The 23,033-nt window shown below is 44.1% G+C and overlaps 2 protein-coding genes across 2 annotated transcripts in view; both read left to right on the forward strand.

Annotated features, from left to right (window-relative positions):
* The first annotated feature begins 411 nt into the window (after positions 1-411).
* On the forward strand, positions 412-4,537 carry LOC119368227 (probable cation transporter HKT7). The gene is made up of 3 exons (XM_037633540.1): positions 412-1,679; positions 3,971-4,195; positions 4,339-4,537. The coding sequence occupies exons 1-3, from the start codon at positions 412-414 to the stop codon at positions 4,535-4,537; spliced, it is 1,692 nt and encodes a 563-aa protein (XP_037489437.1).
* A 3,628-nt stretch (positions 4,538-8,165) lies between these two features.
* Positions 8,166-23,033, forward strand: part of LOC119361111 (galacturonokinase-like) — a 31,310-nt gene continuing 16,442 nt past the window's right edge. Inside the window, exons 1-3 of the mRNA XM_037626479.1 lie at positions 8,166-8,232; positions 8,686-8,775; positions 20,407-20,415. Coding sequence (XP_037482376.1) covers positions 8,214-8,232; positions 8,686-8,775; positions 20,407-20,415 — 118 coding nt within the window. The 5' untranslated portion in view covers positions 8,166-8,213. The remainder of the gene's footprint in view (positions 8,233-8,685; positions 8,776-20,406; positions 20,416-23,033) is intronic.

Below are 23,033 nucleotides of genomic sequence, written 5' to 3' on the forward strand. Positions count from 1 at the left end.
CAAACAGATTTGCATCGTATCTGCATGGCCAAGCTAAGTCTTTACACTAGTTTGATGTATGCCGTAAGTTGTAGCATCAAAGTGACCGTTCACGACAAGTTTTAACATCACTGGTGTAATTGACTCAATATCTTTTATAGGGGCGAGTGTAAGTGCGTATGAGCGCATACGTCTGTATAGTATTAAAAAAAGTATGTTGTACACTTTTTATAGCCACGCACCAAAGCATCGTAAACAAAAAAAAAGGGAAATGATAAAGTACCCGTCACGTACCCCTGCACGTTCCTGGCTATATATGTGGGCGTCGTACGCCTAAGTTCTTACAGACAGTACGCAGCCTGTGCATGCATGCACATCCCTCCAAAGCCCAACGCGTCCACACCATACAGAGTAGACAGCACTACATCAAACATGGCCGGAGCTCGTCATAAGGTCGGCGAGCTGTTGCGCCACGCACGGCGACGGTCGACGGCCGCGCTCGACAAGGCATTGTCCCTCCTGTCATCGCCTTCCTGGTCATACGTGCAGCACCACGTCGTCAAGGAGCGGGTGGCGCGGTGGCGGCGCGCTCTCGCCGGGCGGTTCTGGCGCCGCCTCGGCTCGCTGCTCGTCCACGTCGCGTACTTCCTCGCCGTCTCCTGGCTCGGTTACCTCCTCCTCGCGCAGCTCAGGTTCCGCGCCGGCAGCGACGGGACGAGGCGGCCCCGCGGCATGGACCTGTTCTTCACCGCCGTCTCGGCCGCGACGGTGTCCAGCATGTCCACTGTCGAGATGGAGGTGTTCTCTAACGGCCAGCTCGTCGTCCTGACCACGCTCATGTTCGTCGGCGGCGAGGTGTTTTTGTCGCTCCTAGGCCTCGCGTCCAAGTGGTCCAAGCTGAGGAAGCAAACTGTTCACAAATCATCCCGGCGCGTCAACAACCACGACGTCCCTGAGCTTGAAATGCCGCCGGTGGACGCCGCCACCGAACTGGACAACCCAACGTCGATGACATCGACCGTCGATGATGAGATGAGCAAGCCGTTGGACCACTTCGATGACACGAGGCTGCGGCGCGACGCGGTGCTGTCGCTCTTCTTCGTCGTCCTCGCGATCCTCCTGGCGGTGCACGTCCTCGGTGCCGGCGCCATCGTGGCGTACATCGTGCACGCGTCGCCGGCGGCGAGGCGGACGCTGCGGGACAAGGCCCTTAACGTGTGGACCTTCGCCGTGTTCACGACGGTGTCCACGTTCTCGAGCTGCGGGTACATGCCGACGAACGAGAACATGATCGTCTTCAAGCGAGACACCGGGCTGCAGCTGCTGCTCGTGACGCAGGCGCTGGTCGGGAACACGCTGTTCCCACCTCTGCTGGCCGCGTGCGTGCGCGTCGCCGCCGCGGCGACCCGGCGCGTGGAGCTCAAGGAGACGGCGAAGAAGGGCCGGGAGCTGACGGGGTACTACCACCTGCTCCCAGCGCGGCGGTGCGCGATGCTGGCGGCGACGGTGGTGGGCTTCCTCGCCGTGCAGGTGGCGATGCTGTGCGGCATGGAGTGGGGCGGCGCGCTGCGGGGGATGAGTCCGTGGGAGAAGGTGTCGAACGCGGTGTTCCTGGCGGTGAACTCCCGGCACACCGGCGAGTCGACCCTCGACCTCTGCACCCTCGCGCCGGCCATCCTCGTGCTCTTCGTGCTCATGATGTGAGTCATCCTCGATCTGTCCTGTCTCTCTCTTTCTCCTCGCTGTCGGTCGATGCTTACGAGAATGCCATACCTGAGTTCCCTACGTTAAACGCCAGCTTGATTCTAGAAGGTAGAAGCTACTACGTAGGATTTTATTTTCCTGTGCTTCTCAACCACCCTCTCTAAAAAAGATATAAAAGCATTTAGATCACTACCGAGGAATATCCCATTAAACTAGAATCCCTTAAGCACAGAAAAATAAAGTCCTCGTAAGGAACACCGCCTGGTATATGTTTAAACTAATACAGTATATGTTTGGCACTGATCATTCAATGAGGTTGCCTAAAACTCCCCTTAAATCTTAGTCGCATTTCTAAGCATTTGATGAACACCCAGTCATCCTCATCTACAAACTAAAAATTGGGACGAGCATTTCACTAAAATTGCACACCCTTCAGAGAACAACTTCAGGATTTGCAGAGAGATATCCTTTTCTTTTACATGGGACTAGCAGGGATTTTCAACAATTTCAGGCTAAGCTTTCACTACCCACGCGAAAGAATAATACGTAGATAAGTGACATTTGGACAGGATTGTAGTCAAACTGTTAACAATTTCTATACTGTAGTCAAACTTTTAACAATTTCTTCACAATTTTTTAAACTTATATAGTTTGTCTCAAAAGTATAATTGCCAAAGTAACATCTCAGAGTGCAAATATCCATTTCTGAGATCAAGCTCATCTGCACCCGGTCAAGATTTTTTTTTTACTAAAAATACAATAAAATTTATAAAACTATATTTTTTGCATTGTAGATAATTTGGTGCATAAGTTGCGCTCCAAATTTAAAATTATTTGGATATATGAGTAGCTCTCAACAAAAAAATAAATTGGGTAGAACAATACATGAACAATAAACTTTTTTATAGACCCCAAATTTATCTTTTTTGCCGAGAGCTACTCAGATGTCCAAATGATCTAAAATTTGGAGCGCACTTCAAGCACAAAATTATCTACCATGCAAAATATATATTATTTTTTTGAATTTTTCTATTATTTGTTTTGAATTTTTTTCTTCATCTCGGGTGCAGATGAGCCTAGGCACCGAATCGCTGCTCTCCTCAGAGTATCAATATCATCCAAGAGGTCACCTATTTGTGTTGTACTACCTCCCTCCTGTGGTCCTTTCGCATTTCAGGACTGGAGTTAAAATTATGGTCAAAATATATCACAAAGTAATATAATAAAAAACTACACGAAAATACGAATCCAACAATATAGTTTTTAAAGACATGCATTAACATTTTGTTAGTAAAAAATGTGGTCAAAATTCAACCCAAATTTCGAAGGGGCTAGTAAAAGAGGACGGAGGTAGTATGCAAGGACTGCAGCGGGTGTACATAGTAATCGGCATTCTTTCTTAGTTCGCCTTAATTAATTTGTCGTCCAAATTCTATATACCCCAATCACACCCGTGCCAAGTACCAGTCCAAACATGGGTGGCGAGGTGCACTGCAGGCGCTTGGCCATTGTGGTTGTGGACCTGGTTTCTCCAGGAAATGCCGTTCAGTAATTGAACGGAGAGGTAGAGTAATCTTCCCTCCCTATGAAAAGTATTCGAGCTCGTCAACCTCTCCGCAAGTGCATTGCCATCCGCGAGTCGACAGGCACGCGCACGCGCTGGCTGACCGCATGCACCTTGCCCGGCCGGAAGAAAAACCAGCCACCAGCATCGACACAAGTTGAGAATCGGAATGCTGATCGAAACGTATTCGAACGTACCGTCCAGGCCCCATGCATCATGCACACGTCCAATTCAGCTCGCACCGTCGTAGTAGCATCTCCACCACATTGTTCTCTGAATTCCATACATGCATGCATGGCGCAGTGGTCCATGAGAGATCGTGACCGTGTGTATATAGGCAGCGAATCCGGACCAGTATATGTGCCATTCCCTGAGAATGGTTTCCACTCGCCAGAATGTCCTTGCACGTCCACGTCTGGATACTGAAAGTCTGGTAGTAGGTGCCATTTTTGGGATATCCCATATTCAGAAGAGTAAGTAGAACTACACAATTGGACGCTCTTCTCATTATCCTCACGAACCACACAATCCCAGCGCATTTTTCAACGAGTTTCTGGTACCTCAAGTAGATAAAGCGCGTTAGTGCAGTCTTTGTAGCTACACATTATCATCACTCACGTTCTGCTTCTTCTTGCTTGCTCAAGTAGATAAAGCGCGTTAGAGCAGTCTTTGTAGCTACACATTATCATCACTCACGTTCTGCTTCTTCTTGCTTGCTTCCAGGTACCTGCCTCCATACACGACATGGTTTCCATTTGAAGAGAGCTCCGGCGTCAAGGACCATCCCACGGAGGAGACCCAGGGGGCCAGGCTGCTCAAGAGCACGCTTCTGTCACAACTCTCCTATCTCGTCATCTTTGTCATTGCCATCTGCATCACTGAGAGGGAAAAGCTCAAGGAGGACCCCCTCAACTTCAACTTGCTCAGCATCGTTGTCGAAGTCGTCAGGCAAGTCCCAACTAACTCTAAGCAATTCAAAGCCTGAAAAAGGAAATAACAGTATACTCCTTGTTCAAGCATATACTACACGATAAGAACTGCGAGTCGCATCCTTCAGGGAAGCTGACATTTTTTAGTGTAACGTTCTGCAGCGCTTATGGGAATGTGGGCTTCTCCATGGGCTACAGCTGCAGTAGGCAGATCAGTCCGGACGGGATGTGCACTGACAGGTGGACCGGCTTTGCTGGGAGGTGGAGCGATTCCGGCAAACTCATCCTCATTCTTGTCATGCTCTTCGGGAGGCTGAAAAAGTTCAGCATGTACACGGGCAAAGCCTGGAAGCTTAGTTAGAAGAAGTACCAGCACTAAAAAAGAAGTTAGAAGAAGTACCAGGTGACCATTAATTGCAGGCACCGGTGGTCATGGGGTGAGCACAAGATGGGATGCTCCCCACTTCTTTTCACCCCCTCTGTATGGCTGTATTCTTTTAAGATGCAGAAGGGAGCACACTACGAGAGAAGTTCATATTACAACCTCAAACTATCATGAAAGTCTAAAGCACAACCCTGAACCATGAAACCATCTAGTTTACAATCTTAAACTTTCAAAACCGGACATAAAACAACCCGGGGTGGTATTTGACTGGTTTTGACCAGTCAACGGCTCAGTCAGTGACAACTCATTTGCCACGTGCTCCTCTAGACAAATTTCAACGTCAAAAAAGGTGTCTCAATTTTTTGAAAATTTCTCAAAAATCCACACAATCCTCACCTTAAATCTGGGAAAAGTTTCATCAAATTTTGTCGAGGAGAAAAAAATAAGAGCAAACATTCAAATTTGACCCAAAATGGCTCTAAATTTTTGGTCTAATTTTTTTCTGCTCCAAATTTTTTGTGGAAACTTTACCAGATTTAATATGAGGGTTCTGTAGATTTTTGAGAATCTTTTTAATTTTTTGTGGACACTTTTTTTAGCCAAAATTTGACCAGAGGAGGACATGGCGGATGAGTTGGCGCTGACTGGGCTGTTGGCTCGTCAAAACCGGTCAAATATCACCCCAGGGTTGTTTTCTGTCCGGTTTTAAAAGTTCAGGGTTGTAAACTAAACGGTTTTGTAGTTCAGGGTTGTGCTTTAGACTTTGATGGTAGTTTGAGATTGTAATATGGACTTCTCACTATTCTTTTTAGATGCAGAACGGACCGTTCAATGTGTCATCCCTATAGACTCACCTGTAAGTGCTGCTGGATTTAGATTAGACAACAAAAGTTGATCATAGAATTATGAAGGCTTACTAATTAGCTAGCCAATTCTCTACAGGGGTTGACAATCATGGGTCAACCGTCCTATTCGGAGTAGGCCATCTAAAAAACGAGATAATAGGGTCATTCAAATGATCGCTAAGCACATTTGTCAAGGCAGTGGGAGGAAAGGAACTAAAATATAATAACAGACCAAGACAAGGCGATGAAGAAGGGATAGGAAATATACTTTCAAACACCAAGCACATGTTCTGCTGGTGGCATATTAGAAAGAACATGAAGGAAAACAATGCAACATTGTTTGCACAATATCCAATAATGTACGAAGAACTCACTCTAATAAGCAAAATCTTCTAGATTCAAATGAGTTCAAAAGATCATGCAGAGCAGCAATTTAAAGATACTAGATCAATGCCCCGCGCATTGCTGTAGGAGTTTGTATGAAATAAAAACTGCGCTGAACTAATCAACCTAGCTAGTGTCTTCACAATTTCTCTTCTAGCAATACAATTTGTTTATCAATATTTTTAAATAATGTATATCTTTGTGTATAAGTGCAGAATTGGACGAAAACAATACAAATATGCATGCATGCGTCACTTTCTTTCATAGTGGTAGCACTGGAATATGAGCTGCATGCATGCATCCATTTTTTTATTGATTAAACATCTCTTAGGCATCATTTACTACATGCACTGCATGCATGCGTTGGTGGCTCTTAATGGGTAGATCCAATGGCTGTTGTAGTCTGATCAAGTATATCCAACAACTAAATTAATTTAGGTGATGTGGCTCAAGGAGAAGTAAGAGAATTCCTAATAGCTATAGTAGATAAAGCAGAAGGAAACAAACACTTTAACCCATCATGGAACTCTGCTCATTCTGGGTGCGAACATACTTCAAGGACTACTTCTACCTATTCTCAACAACAACCACATGAATGAGAGAACAAACTCTAAAAAAACTACGTGAACCACAAAGACCATACAAAACTTTGTCTAGGCTTACAAGTATATTCAACAAAGTTACCTTGCCACCCGCGACAAGAAAAGATACCTAACAGTAAGAGAAGACATCATCAACGGAGACTGGCTTCCCAATCGAACGAGAAGCAAGCCAAATATACACAAACGGTATATTTAGGAACTCCTAGCTAGAGCTAAAGAATAGAACATACTACCATGACCTGGCACGAGGGAGACAATATCTCTTAAAAAGGATTGAAATGGAAGAGGGAACCGTACCAAGGTGAAGAATTCCACGTGTCAGAATTTAGAGTAGATGTCGATGACGAAAAGGAAAAATACAAGTGCACCTTCAAGAAGATGCAAAGGGATGACATACAGTGTTGCCACGTACTTAAGGTAATGGACCATACAGGAATGCTGGACCAACTGCCAAAAACTTTTATCAACCCTAGATGAACAGATAACATAATAGAGAGCACGAAAGCACTGACTACTAGTCAAGAAAATAGCATGCCAGCAATAGATGATGAAAGCATGAGATTCAGCCTAGCGTACACAGAAATGGCAGAAATCTGCTCACACGGTAACAAAGAAGACAAAACATACAAAGTGCTAATGGAGTGTATGCAAGACATTAAAATTAAAGTCATGTCAAGACTTGTCGATGAAGAAAACGAGCAGAGAGAAGAACCCAGCATAAGCAACCTTTCTAAAACTCTAAAAAACCCTCCTATGAGCAACTCAAAGGGCACATAAAAGGAGACCGGATCAAAGCAGGATCAGAGAAGAAGGGAAAATGCAATAGGGCCGCAGCCAGGTGCGGCAGTTGCAAAACTAAAGGATACACGAAAACCAGTTTTATGAAAAACCCAATAGTAATAGAAAAAAAATGAGGATTAAAGACGAGAAGTGGAATACGCGGCATGAGAAGATGACAAAAGCAATAAAATTAACCCACAAAATAGATGGCACCGTCAAAAACATCAAACAGAGAACACACTCCAAGCCGAAGATAACAAACAACAATAATGCCAACAACACTACTAACAACAACACACAGAAACCAATCTCCTCTGACAAAACTACAATCTAATATCACAGAGGCCAGGCAGAGAAAATGTGCACAGACAAGCTCAGAATAAGGTACACCAGACAAATCGCACTCAAAGAAAACATATGCATATGAAGAAGCTACTTACAGAATAGTATGGAAACTGTTTCGTACCGAAAAAAGTACAAATGGAAAAGGTAAAGGTAAAGAGGTAGCTTAAAAAAACTTTCATTAAGACTACTAAAACGCAACTAGAAGCACAATTGTTTGTATGTTGCGGCACATGTATGTCTCCAGCAGAGGCACGGGTTTGCTTCTGAGTTACATGCAACTAGAAGCACAACTACGCCTTTGGTCCAAGCACAAGTTTATGTGCAGCCGAGGTATAGATGTGTTTCTAGGTCTAACGCAGCCAGACGCATAAATGTTCCTCTGCCGGGCCACAATTTTATCTACAACAGAGGTACATATGTGCTTCTAGGTAAAATGCAACCAGAAGCACAACTATGCCTCTCCTAAACAAACACTAATATCTGCAATAGAGGAGCATGTGTGCTTATCAGTTTTAAGTTGGATTAATCTTAGTTCAGGAGGGAAAAAGAACAGTTGTGCCTCTAGCTAGGCACAACCGTGTATCCAATAGAAGCACATGCGTGCTTACACATTAATTGCAACCAGAAGCACAACATTTCGTGCAGTGTATATTAGATGAAGATCTTGCCTCGAGAGCTGAGCACTATTTCTTTGAAATGAAGCGAGTTGTTAAGGGTAAGCTTAGCATATTTTCATGTACTCCCTTCAGTGTATTTGATTCTGTAACTTGAATTCCTCCTTGACATGTTTCCATGCACAAGGATATCAAATACATTTTTTTAACATAGGCATATCAAATACATAGTTCTCCATGTTTGTACTACTCATTGCATGTCCAAAAAAAAACCCCAGAGTTTCCACCTTTTAGTTCGGCATACTTGAATTGTATGGAGTTGTATTCTTCATGAAAATACTGGGGTTGCATCTATCTCAATCTGTGGACGTCCAAAAGAAAGAGGTGGTTTACCTGGTAGTATTTCTCATTCACCATATATACTACTAGTATTTGACTGGACCTGCTAGAGAGAAGGTTACAGACTTACCGTTAACATTTCATGGTCCACTGGCTATGTCATATCTCCACTGAAGTTTCAACTAATAGTTTTGTTCTGGCTAATCTGTGTTGAGGAAGAGAGGCATGGGCTCGTGGAGACCTACAAGAATTCAGACAGCTGATCTCTGCATCTGGCCGCAGCTCCATAGTCAACTACGAATGCGGTATGCCCATTGAAACACTTCAGGATCCACTGTTACATTCAGTTTCAGGTCACAATTCTTTTACATGTCGCTAGCAGTCCTTCACAGATGGAACAAGTACTATTTGACGGAATTCCCAAACTGCAAGGAGCATCTAGAAATAAGAGAAGGATGCTCCTACAAGCCTCCTCAGAGCTCAGACGAATCCGGCCGTCCGTTGCATTCGCTTGATGATGTTTCGACCGTCGGATCAAGCCGTCGGATGTGCTCTGCCGTCGGATCTGGGAGTAGCACTATAGGAATGAATAGTTACCTCTCGTTCGTGCCACCGCGCGTAATTTCAGTGCCACGCCGAGGGCATTTTCGTCATTTCATCTGTTGGCGTATAAAAGAAATCGGCTCGAGCGGAGACCTAGCTGCCTGCCTCCTCCCGCACTTGCGCCCCCTCCCCTCTTCCCAGCTGCGGCTCCCCACCCTCTTCCTCCCGCCCCCCGCGCCGCCATCTCTGCCTCCTCCCCCCTCCGGCCGCCACCTCTGGCTCCTCCCCTCTCGCCGCTCGTCCTCCTCCTCCCGCTTCTCATCCCTGTCGCGCCTCCCTCCTCCTCCCCACGGAATCGCAAGCGGCCCTCCCTTGTGATAGCCGCTCTCGGTGATGAAGGGCGGCGGAGCCAGGAGCAGCGGCAGCGAGTTGATGCGGATGCGGCTGCGGCTCCCCTAGTGCTCTCTCGTGCTTCCTGTTCTCATCGACGGCTTCTTCGGCTCCATCCTCTTGGCCCAGGTAACATGGCCGGTGGCGGCGGCGGTGGATGTGGGGATCACGAACAGCACCCTGTAGAGAGGATCGACGATGGCATGGGGTGGTTGCTCCGTCTGTTGTTGTTGCTTGGGTCTCAAGGTCGGTGTCGGCGTGCTGATCTTAGCACCCCTGACCTTCCTCGTGCAAACCCTAGGCTTCCAGCGTGGATTGGTGGCGGTTGGTGGCGGCAGCGAAGGGAGGAGGCGTGGACTGGGACGGGGCTGGGTGAAGGGGAGGCTGCACATGGTGAGGGGTGGCAAAGATCTCATCCTCTCCATACTCTAGCTTCCACTGCACACTGGTAGCCTCTTCTTCCTTTCTCTTATCTCTATTTACTTTGTTCTTACTCTATTGTGCTTGATTTCTTGCTACTTGCATTGAACATCAATGAATGCCACTATGGCAGCAGGGAGTAGCAGCAGTAGGTCAGCTCGGTCCCAATTGCAAATTTCTTTGTTATTTTGTACTGTTATAAGCAATGAATCTTTCAGATGACCTTGGTGATTTCAGAATCTGTAGTGCCATATTTAGTTGCACTTTGTTTACAACCTGTGTGTGAGAGAGAGAGAGAGAGAGAGAGAGAGAGAGAGAGATGTTAACCACGGTTTCCTTTTGTTATCCAGATTGGAATTGGCCGGAAGAATGATGTAGATTTAATAGTTGACTGTTCTATTTGTTGTTAATGCCAGTTCCACACATGTATGTCGTTGGTCTAGCTATTAGCATTATGGTGGCATACTTATGTATGTTATTTCTATTTGCAATGTTGCCCATTAGATGGCAGTGATTGTGTTGCTTGCACTGTGCTTGGGGTTCAGATATTTTTGCCTGAATGTTGTCGTGCCCCTCCAGAGTTATTTGTCCATATCATTGACTGCCTTTGTTATGATAGTTCTTTAACAAAGTGGTCACATTCCACAGGAAGAAGAACCCGTAGTACTATGAATTTTCCGCCAAGAGAAACTACAACTTTGAGAAGCCCTTCCTTTACCTTGCATGGAAGCTGGTTAGGTCATTGTCTCCCTCCCACATTGCTTTCTTTTTCCCGTGACCTCACATCGTATATGCCTCTTAGGCTTTTATATTGATTATTGTTTAATCTCTTCAATGGTGACAATGATGCCCACATTCATTTCATTGAACCAGAGGCCCTTAAGCACACATCTCACACCAGTTGGTCCAGGGTGGTGGTTAGGGTTTGGTGCCAGGGACATTTCCGGGTGCGTGGTTGTTGTTCCTTCAGAATTGGCTGGCCTACCTTGTGGGTATCCATCTCAGGTGATCTTCTTTGACGTCCACTCGATGTACCACATGCCCTGCAGTTAGCAATCTTTCTATATTTTTAGGAGTCTTGATGTGTTATTTTCTTCGAAATGGATGATTTGTTTATGCGTGTTTGATAATCTTCTTTGAAATGTACGACTTACTGCTTATTAGATTGGATTATACATGTTTGATTCTCTGCTTTGAACTGTACAAGTGCCTGCTTATTAGCCCTGGAAAATCAATGGCTTCGATGGGTGCATGTGTGGTCAAGGGATGGTTTGGTTCATGCATCATACTTACACTGTGTTATTTGTTGTTGATTTGTAGCACAAGCTGACATTGTTTAACATCTTAGGTGGATGTGCTTGGCCAGAAGAAGGCATGGACGCTATCAACCTCGCCCGCTTTTGCACAACGCAGGTATAGCGAATCGTCCTCCCTTCTAAGTTGTTTCCATATAATTGGATGAACACCCGCAATTCAGTTTTGGCTCGGGCAGTGTGTGTTCTTCTCGAATGCTTACTCTTGATGCTTCGTGTGATTCAACATCGATATTTTGTTCCTATTGATTTACATGTTACACTAATGAAACTTTAGTTATCAAGGGTGTATAATATCTTGGAAGCTTAGTGTTGTAATTGAATGTTCTTCTGTGTTTAAGCTAAAAAATGTTCATCTGCATTGATTTATTTTTAGTTGAGGATGAAGGAGCAACATGATCATAGTATTTGTATGAGGATAAGTTTGTTTTGTCGTCACATGCTCATTCAACATCAGATGGTCTATTTTAGCATTGTTGGTTCATATTGTTTAAGGATGTGTCTATTTTGTCAGTACTGATATATCCTTAAGCTCCTATCTGATTAAGGATGTGTTCTCTTGGTATTGCATGTCCATATAATTGAGCTTTCTTGGCAGGCGAAGACTCCTCTCGCGCCCTGGACTTTAATTTAGTTACATCTCGTTCGTGCCACCACGTGTAATTCCAGTGCCCTGCCGAGGGCGCTGTAGCCGGCCGGTTGGAATCCATTCTTTTTAGGGCGATGATGATTAACCGTGGCTGAAATAAGTGTGCCTTTGAGCAACTGAGACACCCGTGGGTATCAAGTTGGATCCTCCCTGTTGCCTCTAGAATATTTTTTGATCTTGTGATACATGTTGTCCTGTCCTTGGATGGTCATTCTTGTTGAGTGATAACCAGGGCAGCTCCACTGTGTAAACAAATTGATCTGGTGATAAGAGATGACAGGGGTAGGTTATATGATCAAGGAAAGGAGAATCTGATCCCAATATGCAATGAACCTTGAACCCTTTTTATTTGTATTTAAAGATGTTGCTTATTTATGCTCTAGTGTTTATAGTTGTCTTATGCAAAGATTTCTTGTCTCTCATGCCTTTATCGCATTTAAGTTGTTCTTGATCTTTTATTGTTTGTTGTTAGTCCTTGATTTAATTTGGTTAAGAGTAAGCTGCACTTTGTTATACTAGAAAGACTCGCTCCCAGCAAGTTAATGGTTGAATGGATTATTTTAATTCGGTGTGATACTATTACTTCTATTTTTTTGCAAGTTATCAGTTACAGCTATTTTGTCTTACATGCTACAAATAATAATGCTACATGATTTTTTTGAGTGTTTTTTGGAGATAATGTTGGATTGTTCATGTAAAGGGTGTCTGAGGTAGCATGTCCCATGTTGTTGTTTGCATCCATAGACAACTTTTCGACTGTTGTGATTAAGTTGTTGGGTTAATCCGAGCCATTGAGAGGCCATTTCATTTTGTTTTCTTTAGTTTGTGATGGAGCTTTCCCCAATTCTGTCTGTCACCTGTGCATTTTTTGGATCACACACCAGACTAAATGTAGTAAATTTTGAAGGACGTCTGTTTTGTTGGCTTTGTAATTTATTTTCTGGCTAATTAAGCGTTTGGGGTTATTTTGTTTTGTTGCTACCTTCTAGATGATGGGCGGGCGGGCGGATCTGTGGACGACATCACCACAACCATATTCTGATGGTCTAATCTTGAGGTGAAAATACTCTCTTTGTCTCTCATTTATGTTAGTTGAATAGTTACTTGATTTGATGTTGGTTAGCGTACTGCATGCTATTTCTAATTTTTGTTAGTCCCATTCGCAACTACAACTTGCACGATAAGGACAATCAGATAATTCTAATTTCTAATTTTTGTTAGTCCCATGGATGGTAACAATCTTTTACTATTTCTTATTGTATGCTATCGTATAGTGCCTCCCTACTTGCTCAAAATCAAATGTACATCTATGAGAAGGTACAAATTAAGGTCGGTACGATGGCAGTAGATTGGCATGTTTGCAGAAAAAATAGCCATGTAAGTTCAAAAGAACGTCTTTAACTATTGCTGCTATATGCTTTGTATATTTCCTCTCTGGTTCCTTTAAAATCGGGGAGGGCTAAGGTCTCCATCTTTGATTTTGAAGGAAGCAGAGAGGAAAGAAAATGTATATAGCAGGAATATGTTAAAATATGTTCTTTTGAACTTACATGTTGACGACGTCCTTGATGGCGAGTAAATAGTTAAATGATGTTCGCTTGATGGCGAGTAAATAGTTTGGCATGCTCCAGTTTATGGAGTACTCTTGGAAACTTATTCTTCCTATCTTTCTTTTTAAGGGGTTTAGAAGCTAGATACAAATGATTATGTAAGGATACAACCCTTGAAAACTATGAATATTCTTATAGATAAATGAGCGAAATACTTAATGTTGGCCATTCAGTTAGTGAAATTGAAGTAAGACCTGCAATTGTGACACCAAAAATGTTATTTACCGTGAGCGCTTCCAATCTGCCGGATTCTCTTGGTTACTTAAATTTGTTATTATGTTTGTAGATATTATAATTTACACTTTGTGGACAGCATGCCTGTATACGTCCTGTATATACGCCCGGATGGATAGGATCGGGGCTCTGGCAATTGTTGCCATGGTAATCACTTCATTTTAACATTTGTGTGTTATTGTTGGTCTTTGTTGGGAGGGATGTGAGCAACAATTTGATGTTGATATAAAAAACTTTGAACTGAATCAAATGTAATTCTTTTTTGCCCGTGCTCAAAATATAGCTCAAAAACTTTCTCCTTTTTTGCTTTCAGAGGACGAAGCACATCTCAAATTAGTGAGTTGCTTTGTACAATTCATATTTCTTGAACTATATGCAGTTTACAACTTTATCTTTTTGATTTCTCATCAGTTGACTAAGAATGTAAGTAAAATAATATGTCAGGGTTATATCGTGTTGGCGACCGGGTGTGACGAGCCAAAGCCGCTTGATGAATTGTTGGTGTGCCATTTCTACGGGTTCTTTATTTGACGCCATTTTGTAATTAAAACAATGATGGCTCTGATGCCTATGTTGCTTCTTTGCTTCAAACTATAACATGTGTTTTTAGTTTCAACGGTTTTGCGTTATGAAAGTCACTCACGGGATTTTCTAGCTTTAAATTGTTACTCTGTTTCTCTGTGTCTGCTCTTCTGTGCCCCATCGGGATCACCACTCACGCGCTGACTATTGTATTGGCAGCCCGCATGGAAACTGTGGGAGACAAAACTAAAACTACTGTGGAATTCTTTTTATTATTTGCTGCCTATACAGAACAAATACTATCGAGTTTTGGCTAATCTCTCAATGGTTTCTAAATGGTAATCTTGCCTCACCATTGACTTTTTGAGTTTTGTCTTAAAAGAGTATTGTGCACCAATGAGAGAATGTAGTATGATATAATGATATGTTGAGTGATCTTCCTTTTCCTCTTAAAAGTACATATTTGAAAAAAATCTATACTGGTTCAGTGTTTTGTCTAATTAGAAATAACTCTAATCAATAACCATTACGAAGCCACCTAATTAGAAATGACTCTAATCAATAACCATTACAAAGACTATGTGTGTGTGACAGCTGATCTTTCCATTTTCTTGGCTTGCAGGTCGCCGCTAGAGCCGGACAAGGTCATGACTTGCCTTACCTGGTGAGGTGCTGGCTAGGAAGAGTGCAAGCCGCCACCACCACGTACCAGATGGTGTCGTTAAGGACATCGTACTGCTGATGATCTACAGGTCCATTTCTCCTTCTCCCTCTCTCTCAAATGTCAAGCTCGATTCCTTATCATTTTGCACAATGGAGGTCCCTTGAAAGCCACTTGACCGAAATCCCGTGTCTTGTGATATGCATTTCATACGGTTGCTTTCCTTTGATATTTTTCTGCTTTATATTTATCTATGGATACAAACAAATATGATTATGATTACCCCGTTGCATATGGTTGCTTTCCATTGATGATAAATGGTGAACAACTATGGTGTTTTTCTAGCTTAACTACACAAAGTTGAAATGTGCCTAGCTCGAACCCATTTTCACTCCAGTGTCTTCCTTTCTACTTCATATATGGTTCTGGTATGTCCTTTATACTCAGTACATTCATGTCTGGTTTGTGAGATCTGCTAAATTTAATGTTGCGCCACATGCAAGATAGATTATCTCCATATATTATTACTCTTTGACTGACAAGAAGTTCAGATATTGTTGCTCTGTACTGATTATACTAAGATTATTTCTCTCTTATTGCTTTGGATGCTGAATTTATTTCTGACCCTATACGAAAAGAATTTTGTGTGTAAATAATGCATAACATAGTTTTTCTGTCGATAAACAAAATTTTGATGTATAAGCACTACCAAATCAGATTACCACACTAAGAAATCTACCGCTCGCTCCAGTTTAGCTATAGTTCTGGATCAGGCTTTTAATCTAAAACTACTTGATGCGAAATACATATACGTATATGTATTTTGTAGACCACTGTGATAGCTATAGCATAGTCGAGATGTTGTTGTGTCACTATGGGTATTTATAAATGAAGAAAAATGATAAATCTAACTGGTCGGAGGAGGTAAGCCAGAAGCGAGAATTTGAGCAAGCCATGCCGCAACTGCATTAGGAAGGCTTGCATCACCATTATTTTAAGGAAGTTTAATCCACGTATGTTTTGGGCATCTAATTTTAAATTCTTAGCTGGATGGAAGTGGTACCTTTTAGTTCTTTGTGCTGCTACAAAAATAATCATGGTTGGGTTGTACATTTCACTGACAACCTAAGTTGATTTTAGTATTTTTCTTCTAGGTAAGCTTTCAGTTATATTAGCAAAAATGTTGCTTGAAGGTTTCAAATATATCACACCGGAACAATTCCAAAATTTCTATTGAAATCTTCCTTCTGGAAGTACTTGAAGGAAGATTCTTGCCCAGTTCAGCTGCTTTAATATTCTTGAAGGACACATCAAAGATTTTTGGGTGATGCAAATTTATATGAATTACACATGGTATTTACTTTCAGAAATCTGGATAGACTAAGGACGTTGGCAGGTTGTGATGGTTATCAAAGTAGTTATCTAATCCTACTTAGTATTAGCTCTTGCCAATCACATTGTATACGTATAGTCTGTAGTTTTCTATCGGCAGCGGAGGACGAGGTGTACGCTGAGGATCCCAACGAGGAAGAGGTGAGCCGCTGCAACATCGAAGCTCTCGCACCGCAGCTCCCCTTCGAGCTTGCGCGTGTGCTGGATCCAGTGGCCAATACAACCTGTCCATTTCCCGGCACCTCCAAGCAACGCCTACAGCAGTGGGTGAGCCACCCTACCCGGCAGTTTGTTCTTTGCATCCTTTGAAACGAATCGACACACTACTGAACTTTAATCTGGTCTGTTGTCCTGAAAAATAATACTATCTACAACGTTATCTTTGTCCAAAAGATCACAGAGATTCCAAATGATATGAAAGCAATTTACAAGTATGTGAAATATGACCACCCCATGCTTTAATTTAAAAAGGTGTTAGTTTTCACATGTATAACCTTTTCTATATCATTGAACCAGGACTCTTTAGGAGATCAAGTAGAAAATTGTTGTTGACATGGCTGTCAGTCGTGGCTGCTACAGTAATCAAAGCCAGGGCCTTAATTATCCTGTAGGTTGACTATACCTTGGTTTTAGTAGCTCTTTGTTGATAACTATCATACTTGCATAGCTGGTTGATTGATTTGATTATAACCAAACTGCACCGACATAATTTTAAGATCGTGATTATTCAAATGAAAAATGATGAAAGAAATATATGTACCAAAGTCGCATCTGTTGAGATCATGAGTAGGCATACAATTGCTCCTTCGAATTATTGTGATATTGTAGTCCTCTTTAAAAAAAGGGCAGCCCGGTGCATGTAGCTCCCGCTTGCGCAGGGTCGGGGAAGGGTCCGACCCACTTTGGGTCTATAGTACGCAGCCTTTCCCTACATTTCTGTAAGAGGCTGTTTCCAGGACTTGAACCCGTGACCTCATGGTCACAAGGCAGCAGCTTTACCACTGCGCCAAGGCTCCTCTTTAGTCTTATAAATTATGTATTGTGGTGCTCCACCTCATTTTCTCTTCTTGCCAGGACATATACTCTGCATGGGAAGTTGCGTGCTTGCTACGAGCTTAAGACGCATCGGCATCCGTTACATCTTTCGATGTACTTTTTTTGTTATGATGTATCTTTTGCTTTTGGTATACTGTAGTGAACTTATTGTCGTGCACAACCATTTGTATGCTATGAATGGGGTCTTTATGCCTTTGTGATCAAATAGAATCTATCAAAGGGCAGCTACTCTGCTCTTTGTTATTTTGGATTCTGACTTGCTTCTGTTATATTAAACATCCATCCTCTATAATGAATGTATAGTTGTGAACCTTCTATCCTCTATAATGAATGTGTAGTTGTAACCCTATTGACATGGGCTATTGCTATTCCTTGCTTGGGTCTTTATGCTGTCCAATCAAATAGCAATCTATCATAGGCAGCTACTTTGCTCTTTTTTATTTTGGATCTGGCATTATGTCATTATTTAGGATTAGGCATGCTGCACCTATGGGATGGACCACACAATGCACCAAGATATGTTGGCAACAGTTACATTATCTATAAAGACGATCTCATGTTTGATTACTCTTGCAAAGATTTGTACTTTGTTTACATCTGGGTAATGTGTCGAGCCAGACACCACCTGTCAACATCAAAAATAAGAATATGGCGCCACAACCTAGATTACTACTAACTTAGCATTATCTGTTTGAACAAAACATTGGGACCGGCACCCTCCCGCCAAGGCGCGATCCCGATCTAGTCACTAGTAGAAAACAGGGCTTTGGTTCGGGCCTGGCCTGCCCATTAACACTAGTAGAAAAGGGGGCATTTGTCCCGGTTCGTAAGGGCCTTTAGTCCCGGTTCTTGAACCGGGACTAAAGGGTCGTTACTAATGTCTCCCCCCTTTAGTCCCGGTTGTAACACGAACCTGAACAGATGTGCCTCCACGTGGCCGGTGCGCTGAGCCCAGGTAGGAGGGCCTTTGGTCCCGGTTGGTGGCATCAATCGGGACCAAAAGGCATCCACGCGTCAGCATTTCAGTGGCCGTGGTTTTTGTTTTTTTTGAAAGGGGGGGGGGTTTGGGGTTTTTGGGGGGTTAATTTAGGTGTTTCATATATTGTGTTAGCTAGCTAATTAATAGAGAGAAGTGTCCTCTCTTATGTCCGTGCTTGGTCGACGCTACGTACTGTACATAGAGAGGCCCTCGACACGCTAGCTAGTAAGAAAATGAAGGGAACCATTAAGTATAGAAATTCGTCATGCATACCGAGAGAAGTGATCGACCGACCTCTCCTTCTCCGAGAGATTGGTCGAACAACAAGTTTTCGTATTATCTATCCGACGCTACTGGCTACATACATATACAATATGTAAATCTCTTACAATCCCCTAGCAATTGAAATCAATTTCCACATGATATTCTCCGGCTTTATTGATGACGTGGTCAAGAAAGAATCCCGCCAATTCCTCTTGAATTGCTTTCATGCGATCTTGCTCTAGGAGTTCATCCCGCATCTGCCACGTCTAATTTGAAGAAGGGGGTTAATACATATATGAATGAAACTCAACAGAAATGATGGTGTAATAAAATGAAATTGTGAATATTATTGCTTACGCACTTCATATTGTCTTTTAGAGTAGCCCCGCTTATTTTTCAAGGTCGCGTTGTAGATGAACTCGCACACGTAGTATCCACAGAAATCATTCCCTTGTTCCCGCCACAAGCACTTTACGAGAAATAGAGGTCAATCAAACTGATAATGAAGCATTATAAATGGCATTAATGAAAGTACAACTATAGAATCAACGGGAGATGCGTGCAAGTAGCTAGCTAGTAGTACTTACTTTCGGGTATGTATATGGCAGCTCCTTCGGCAGTCTCGAAACTTCTGCGGTGAACTGTTTCCAAACCCTGCAAGACAAACAAAATAATTATTATTACTTGAGATATCAGGAAATGAAAAAAAAAGTTGCCGATATGGTACGATAAATGATCTATTGAACTTGTTGAGCATTTTAGTCATGTCCGTATAGGTTTGGGGATCTTTTCGTCTTGAGTCTAAGACTTTACTACTCCCCGCTCAAGCTTAATCTCCAGAAGAACATAGTGGAATCTGCGCACGCATGCATAACTCATCAATTACATTACTATAACCTCGCTCGAGTAATAAGGGAAACCGAATATGCACACGACAGTAACACTCACTGGAAGTTGTAAGGAAAGAGTATTAAATCTTTGTTTTGATTTTTGATCAACGATTGTAGCAAGTTCGCCTCGGCCTCTTCAGCGTGCTTTTTAACCAGAAATTCATCTATGATATTTGTGTTAATGAACCCAATATCATACATTTCTTGTTTTTTGCACTCGACGATCTTCAATCTGCATAATATAGTGAGGATAATTAATTATAAATACATGCAATGAAAGAGCCGAGCTATAAATAGAGACTTAATGACAGAAATAGTACTTACAGACAGTAGCAAAAGACCGTTAGTTTATCGAGGGCCTTTTGGTTGAAGAACGCGAAGAACTCATCAAATGAAACAGTCAACAGATCAGTTCCAACGAGGTCGTGCTCCTCTTTAATATTCAGATACAAAGCATTTGTCCCCCCAGACTCTCTGCAGGTTTTCATGTACCAATTATGGAATCTTCGCATCATAGTTGTTAGAGATTTTTCATCTTTGACGAGAGGCTTCCCGTACTCGTATCTGTGTTCGTCCACCTCCAAGAAATCAGGAAGTTGATCGTCAGGCAGGTAATCTCCAAGATTGCCATAACCGGCCACCATCCCCGGAGCATTAGCGACGATGTCGCCGCTAGACACGTTGAGCGGGGGGCATGATTGCTTTGCTTGTTCGCCGAGCTGGGCAATTTTTCCCCAGCTGCTCGTTATTTTAACCTTTTATCACTGACAGTACTTCCTGACCGCTCCGCTTCGAGATATGTCTATTCAGTAATGCGCTCATAGTTGGTTCTCGGTGGAGACTTTGGTGGTTTCCTCAGGGCATCGATAGTGCGCTTTGCTTTCACTGGATCTACCTTCTCTCCGGAGGTGGATGTCTCTTTGCTTTCACCCCTTCAAAGAAGTCCTTCACGTGGGTCCGCACGATCATCGCGTTTTCCTCCTCGGTCCTCTTGTACGGTAACTTCTCTAAAGGCTTGAGAGGTGGACCATATCTGTATTGCCTCCCGCCTATGCTGGTTGTACTGCTAGACGCCAGAGCAGACAGAGCGGCTGCGGCGCCTATCTTCTTTCGTGCTTGCTTACGAGGCGGAGAAGAAGGACTACGACGCGCCGGAGCAGCCGGGGCGGCGGGTCTCTTCTGCCCTTGCTGGCGAGGCGGAGAAGGAGGAAGGTGCTGGCTGCTCAGTCGCGCTAGTGCAGGCGGAGAAGGAGGCGGAGTACCACCACGCGCCGGAGAAGGAGGAGGCTAACTGCTCGGGTGCGCCGGCGCAGGCGGAGAAGGAGGCGGAGTGCCACCGCACCGGAGAAGGAGGAGGCTGCTGGCTTCTCGGGCGCGTCGGCGCAGGCGGAGAAGGAGGCGGAGTGCCGCCACGCGCCGGAGAAGGAGGCCCAGTGCCCTGATCGTCAGTTGCCAGAGGAGGTGGCGATGGAGGAGGCGGAGTGCCCTGACTCACCGGAGGAGGAGGAGGAGGCGGAGGCGTCCAGTTCGGAAGGTTGATGAGCTCCTTCCGCCATAGGCATTGAGTCTTCAGAGCAGAACCCAGCCTAGTCTCCCCTTCACCGGTAGGGTATTCCAGCTAGAGGTCCTCAAATCCCTCCGTTATTTCATCCACCATCACCCTAGCATATCCTTCTGGAATCGTACGGCAGTGAAAAGTTGCGCCGTGTTCAGTAGGATAAACAGAGCCAACAGCCGCCTTGACCTTCAAATTCATCCATCGCGTCATAAGGTGGCAATTTTGAGCCTCTGTGATAGCATCCACGGGATAGCTGGAAAGAGCCGTCAAGACATGCTCCGGCTGAAGCAGCTCGGTGGAAGCCACGCTGCTTCTCCACTGAGATGGCGGGGTAGCTTCGGGGGAAGCTTCGGCAGGTCGTTTATTGCGATCTGCTTCTCGTTCCTCTAGCCCCATTACCCTTTCGTGCAGTGCCTGGAGTTGGCTCTGCTCCAATTTCTTCCTCCTCTCGTGGGTTTTGTAACCCCCTGCGTCTGGAAAACCAACCTTCCACGGAATGGAGCCTGGCATGCCTCGTGTCCGTCCAGGGTGCTCAGGATTCCACAGGGCCATTGTAGCTCGTCCTTCTCCCTGTCTGGAACGAATGTCCCTTGCTGCGCTGCATTGATATACTGCCGAAGCCTTGTGACTGGTGTTTTTAGTTGCTCGTCCGTCCAACAGCACTTCCCTGATACAGGGTCCAAGGTTCCGCTAGCCCCGAAGAACCAAGTCCGGCAACGGTCTGACCATCTCATTGTCTCCGGTTCGATCCCTTTATCAAGCAGATCATTCTCAGCCTTGGACCACTTAGGCCGGGCTTGCAGGTAGCCACCTGACCTCGTGTGATGGTGAAACTTCTTCTTCGCAGCATTTTGCTTGTTTGTCGCCGACATCTTCTTACTCTTTTCCGATGTCGTGTAGGCCACAAATGTGGGCCAGTGATCTCTGATCTTCTCATATTTGCCGATGAATTCTGGTGTCTCTTCTTTGGCGACAAACTTTTTCAGCTCTTTCCTCCACCTCCTGAATAGGCCTGCCATCTTCTTAAGAGCACAAGACTTGATTAATTGCTCTTTAACTGGCTTCTCCGGATCCTCCTCTGGTGGTAGGGTGAAATTTGCCTTTAGCTCAGTCCAAAGATCATCTTTCTGCATATCATTGACATAAGACACCTGAGGGTCTTCCTCCTTAGGCTTATACCATTGGTGGATGCTGATCGGGATCCTGTCCCTAACAAGAACCCCGCACTGAGCAACAAATGCATTCTTTGTCCGGATGGGTTCAATCGGTTTGCCGTCGCGCGCGATTGTTGTGATCTCAAACTTTTCATCCGAGCTCAACTTTTTCTTCGGGCCTCGTCTCCTTACCGAAGTTGTGCTCGATCCGGAGGGCTAGAAAAAGGAAGAAAGACGAGAGTTAATTAATATATGTACATATACCAAAACAATGAATGCATCAATTAACTAGTCAGCACAGGCTTAACTAATATATATATATACCTGGCCGGACTCGGTTCGGTCACCGGAGCAGTCAGCACGGTCTCCTTCTTGTACCTCCATTGGGTCACCAGAGCCATCATGAACATAGCCCTCTTCTTGTATCGGCATTAATGGGTCGGAGCCATCATGAACATAGCCCTCTTCTTCACCCAGTCCTTCCTGAGCAACGGTGTCGTTGAAAAATGACGCAACGACATCACTTCCTTCTGCGATTATCTCCCCCAACATCGCTTCTGTTGCTTCGTCTCGGGAGTGCTCCATAGTTTCTGCAAATATTTACAACATGTCAATTATTATTCAAACATGGTACAGATGGATATATATTAGTTGCAAACGTAGAACTAGCTAGCTAATCACAATAAGGAATCATGTTAGTGGCCTCGACGATGCTTCTCTAGGGTTTGGGGTGGCCTAGACAATGCTTCAAGGGTTTGGGGTGGTCTCGACACAACGCTTCAAGGGTTTGGGGTGGCCTCGACGACAACACTCTTTTAACTTGGTAAATTTGGGTGGCCTCAAGAGAGTTTGTCGGGTAGGGGCGCAGCGGGAGGGGGTAGGAGACCAACATCGTTTTTTCTCTAGGGTTTGGGTGTCCTCGAGAGTT

This window comes from Triticum dicoccoides, chromosome 2B, assembly GCF_002162155.2.
Source record: "Triticum dicoccoides isolate Atlit2015 ecotype Zavitan chromosome 2B, WEW_v2.0, whole genome shotgun sequence".
NCBI classification, from domain to species: Eukaryota; Viridiplantae; Streptophyta; class Magnoliopsida; order Poales; family Poaceae; genus Triticum; species Triticum dicoccoides.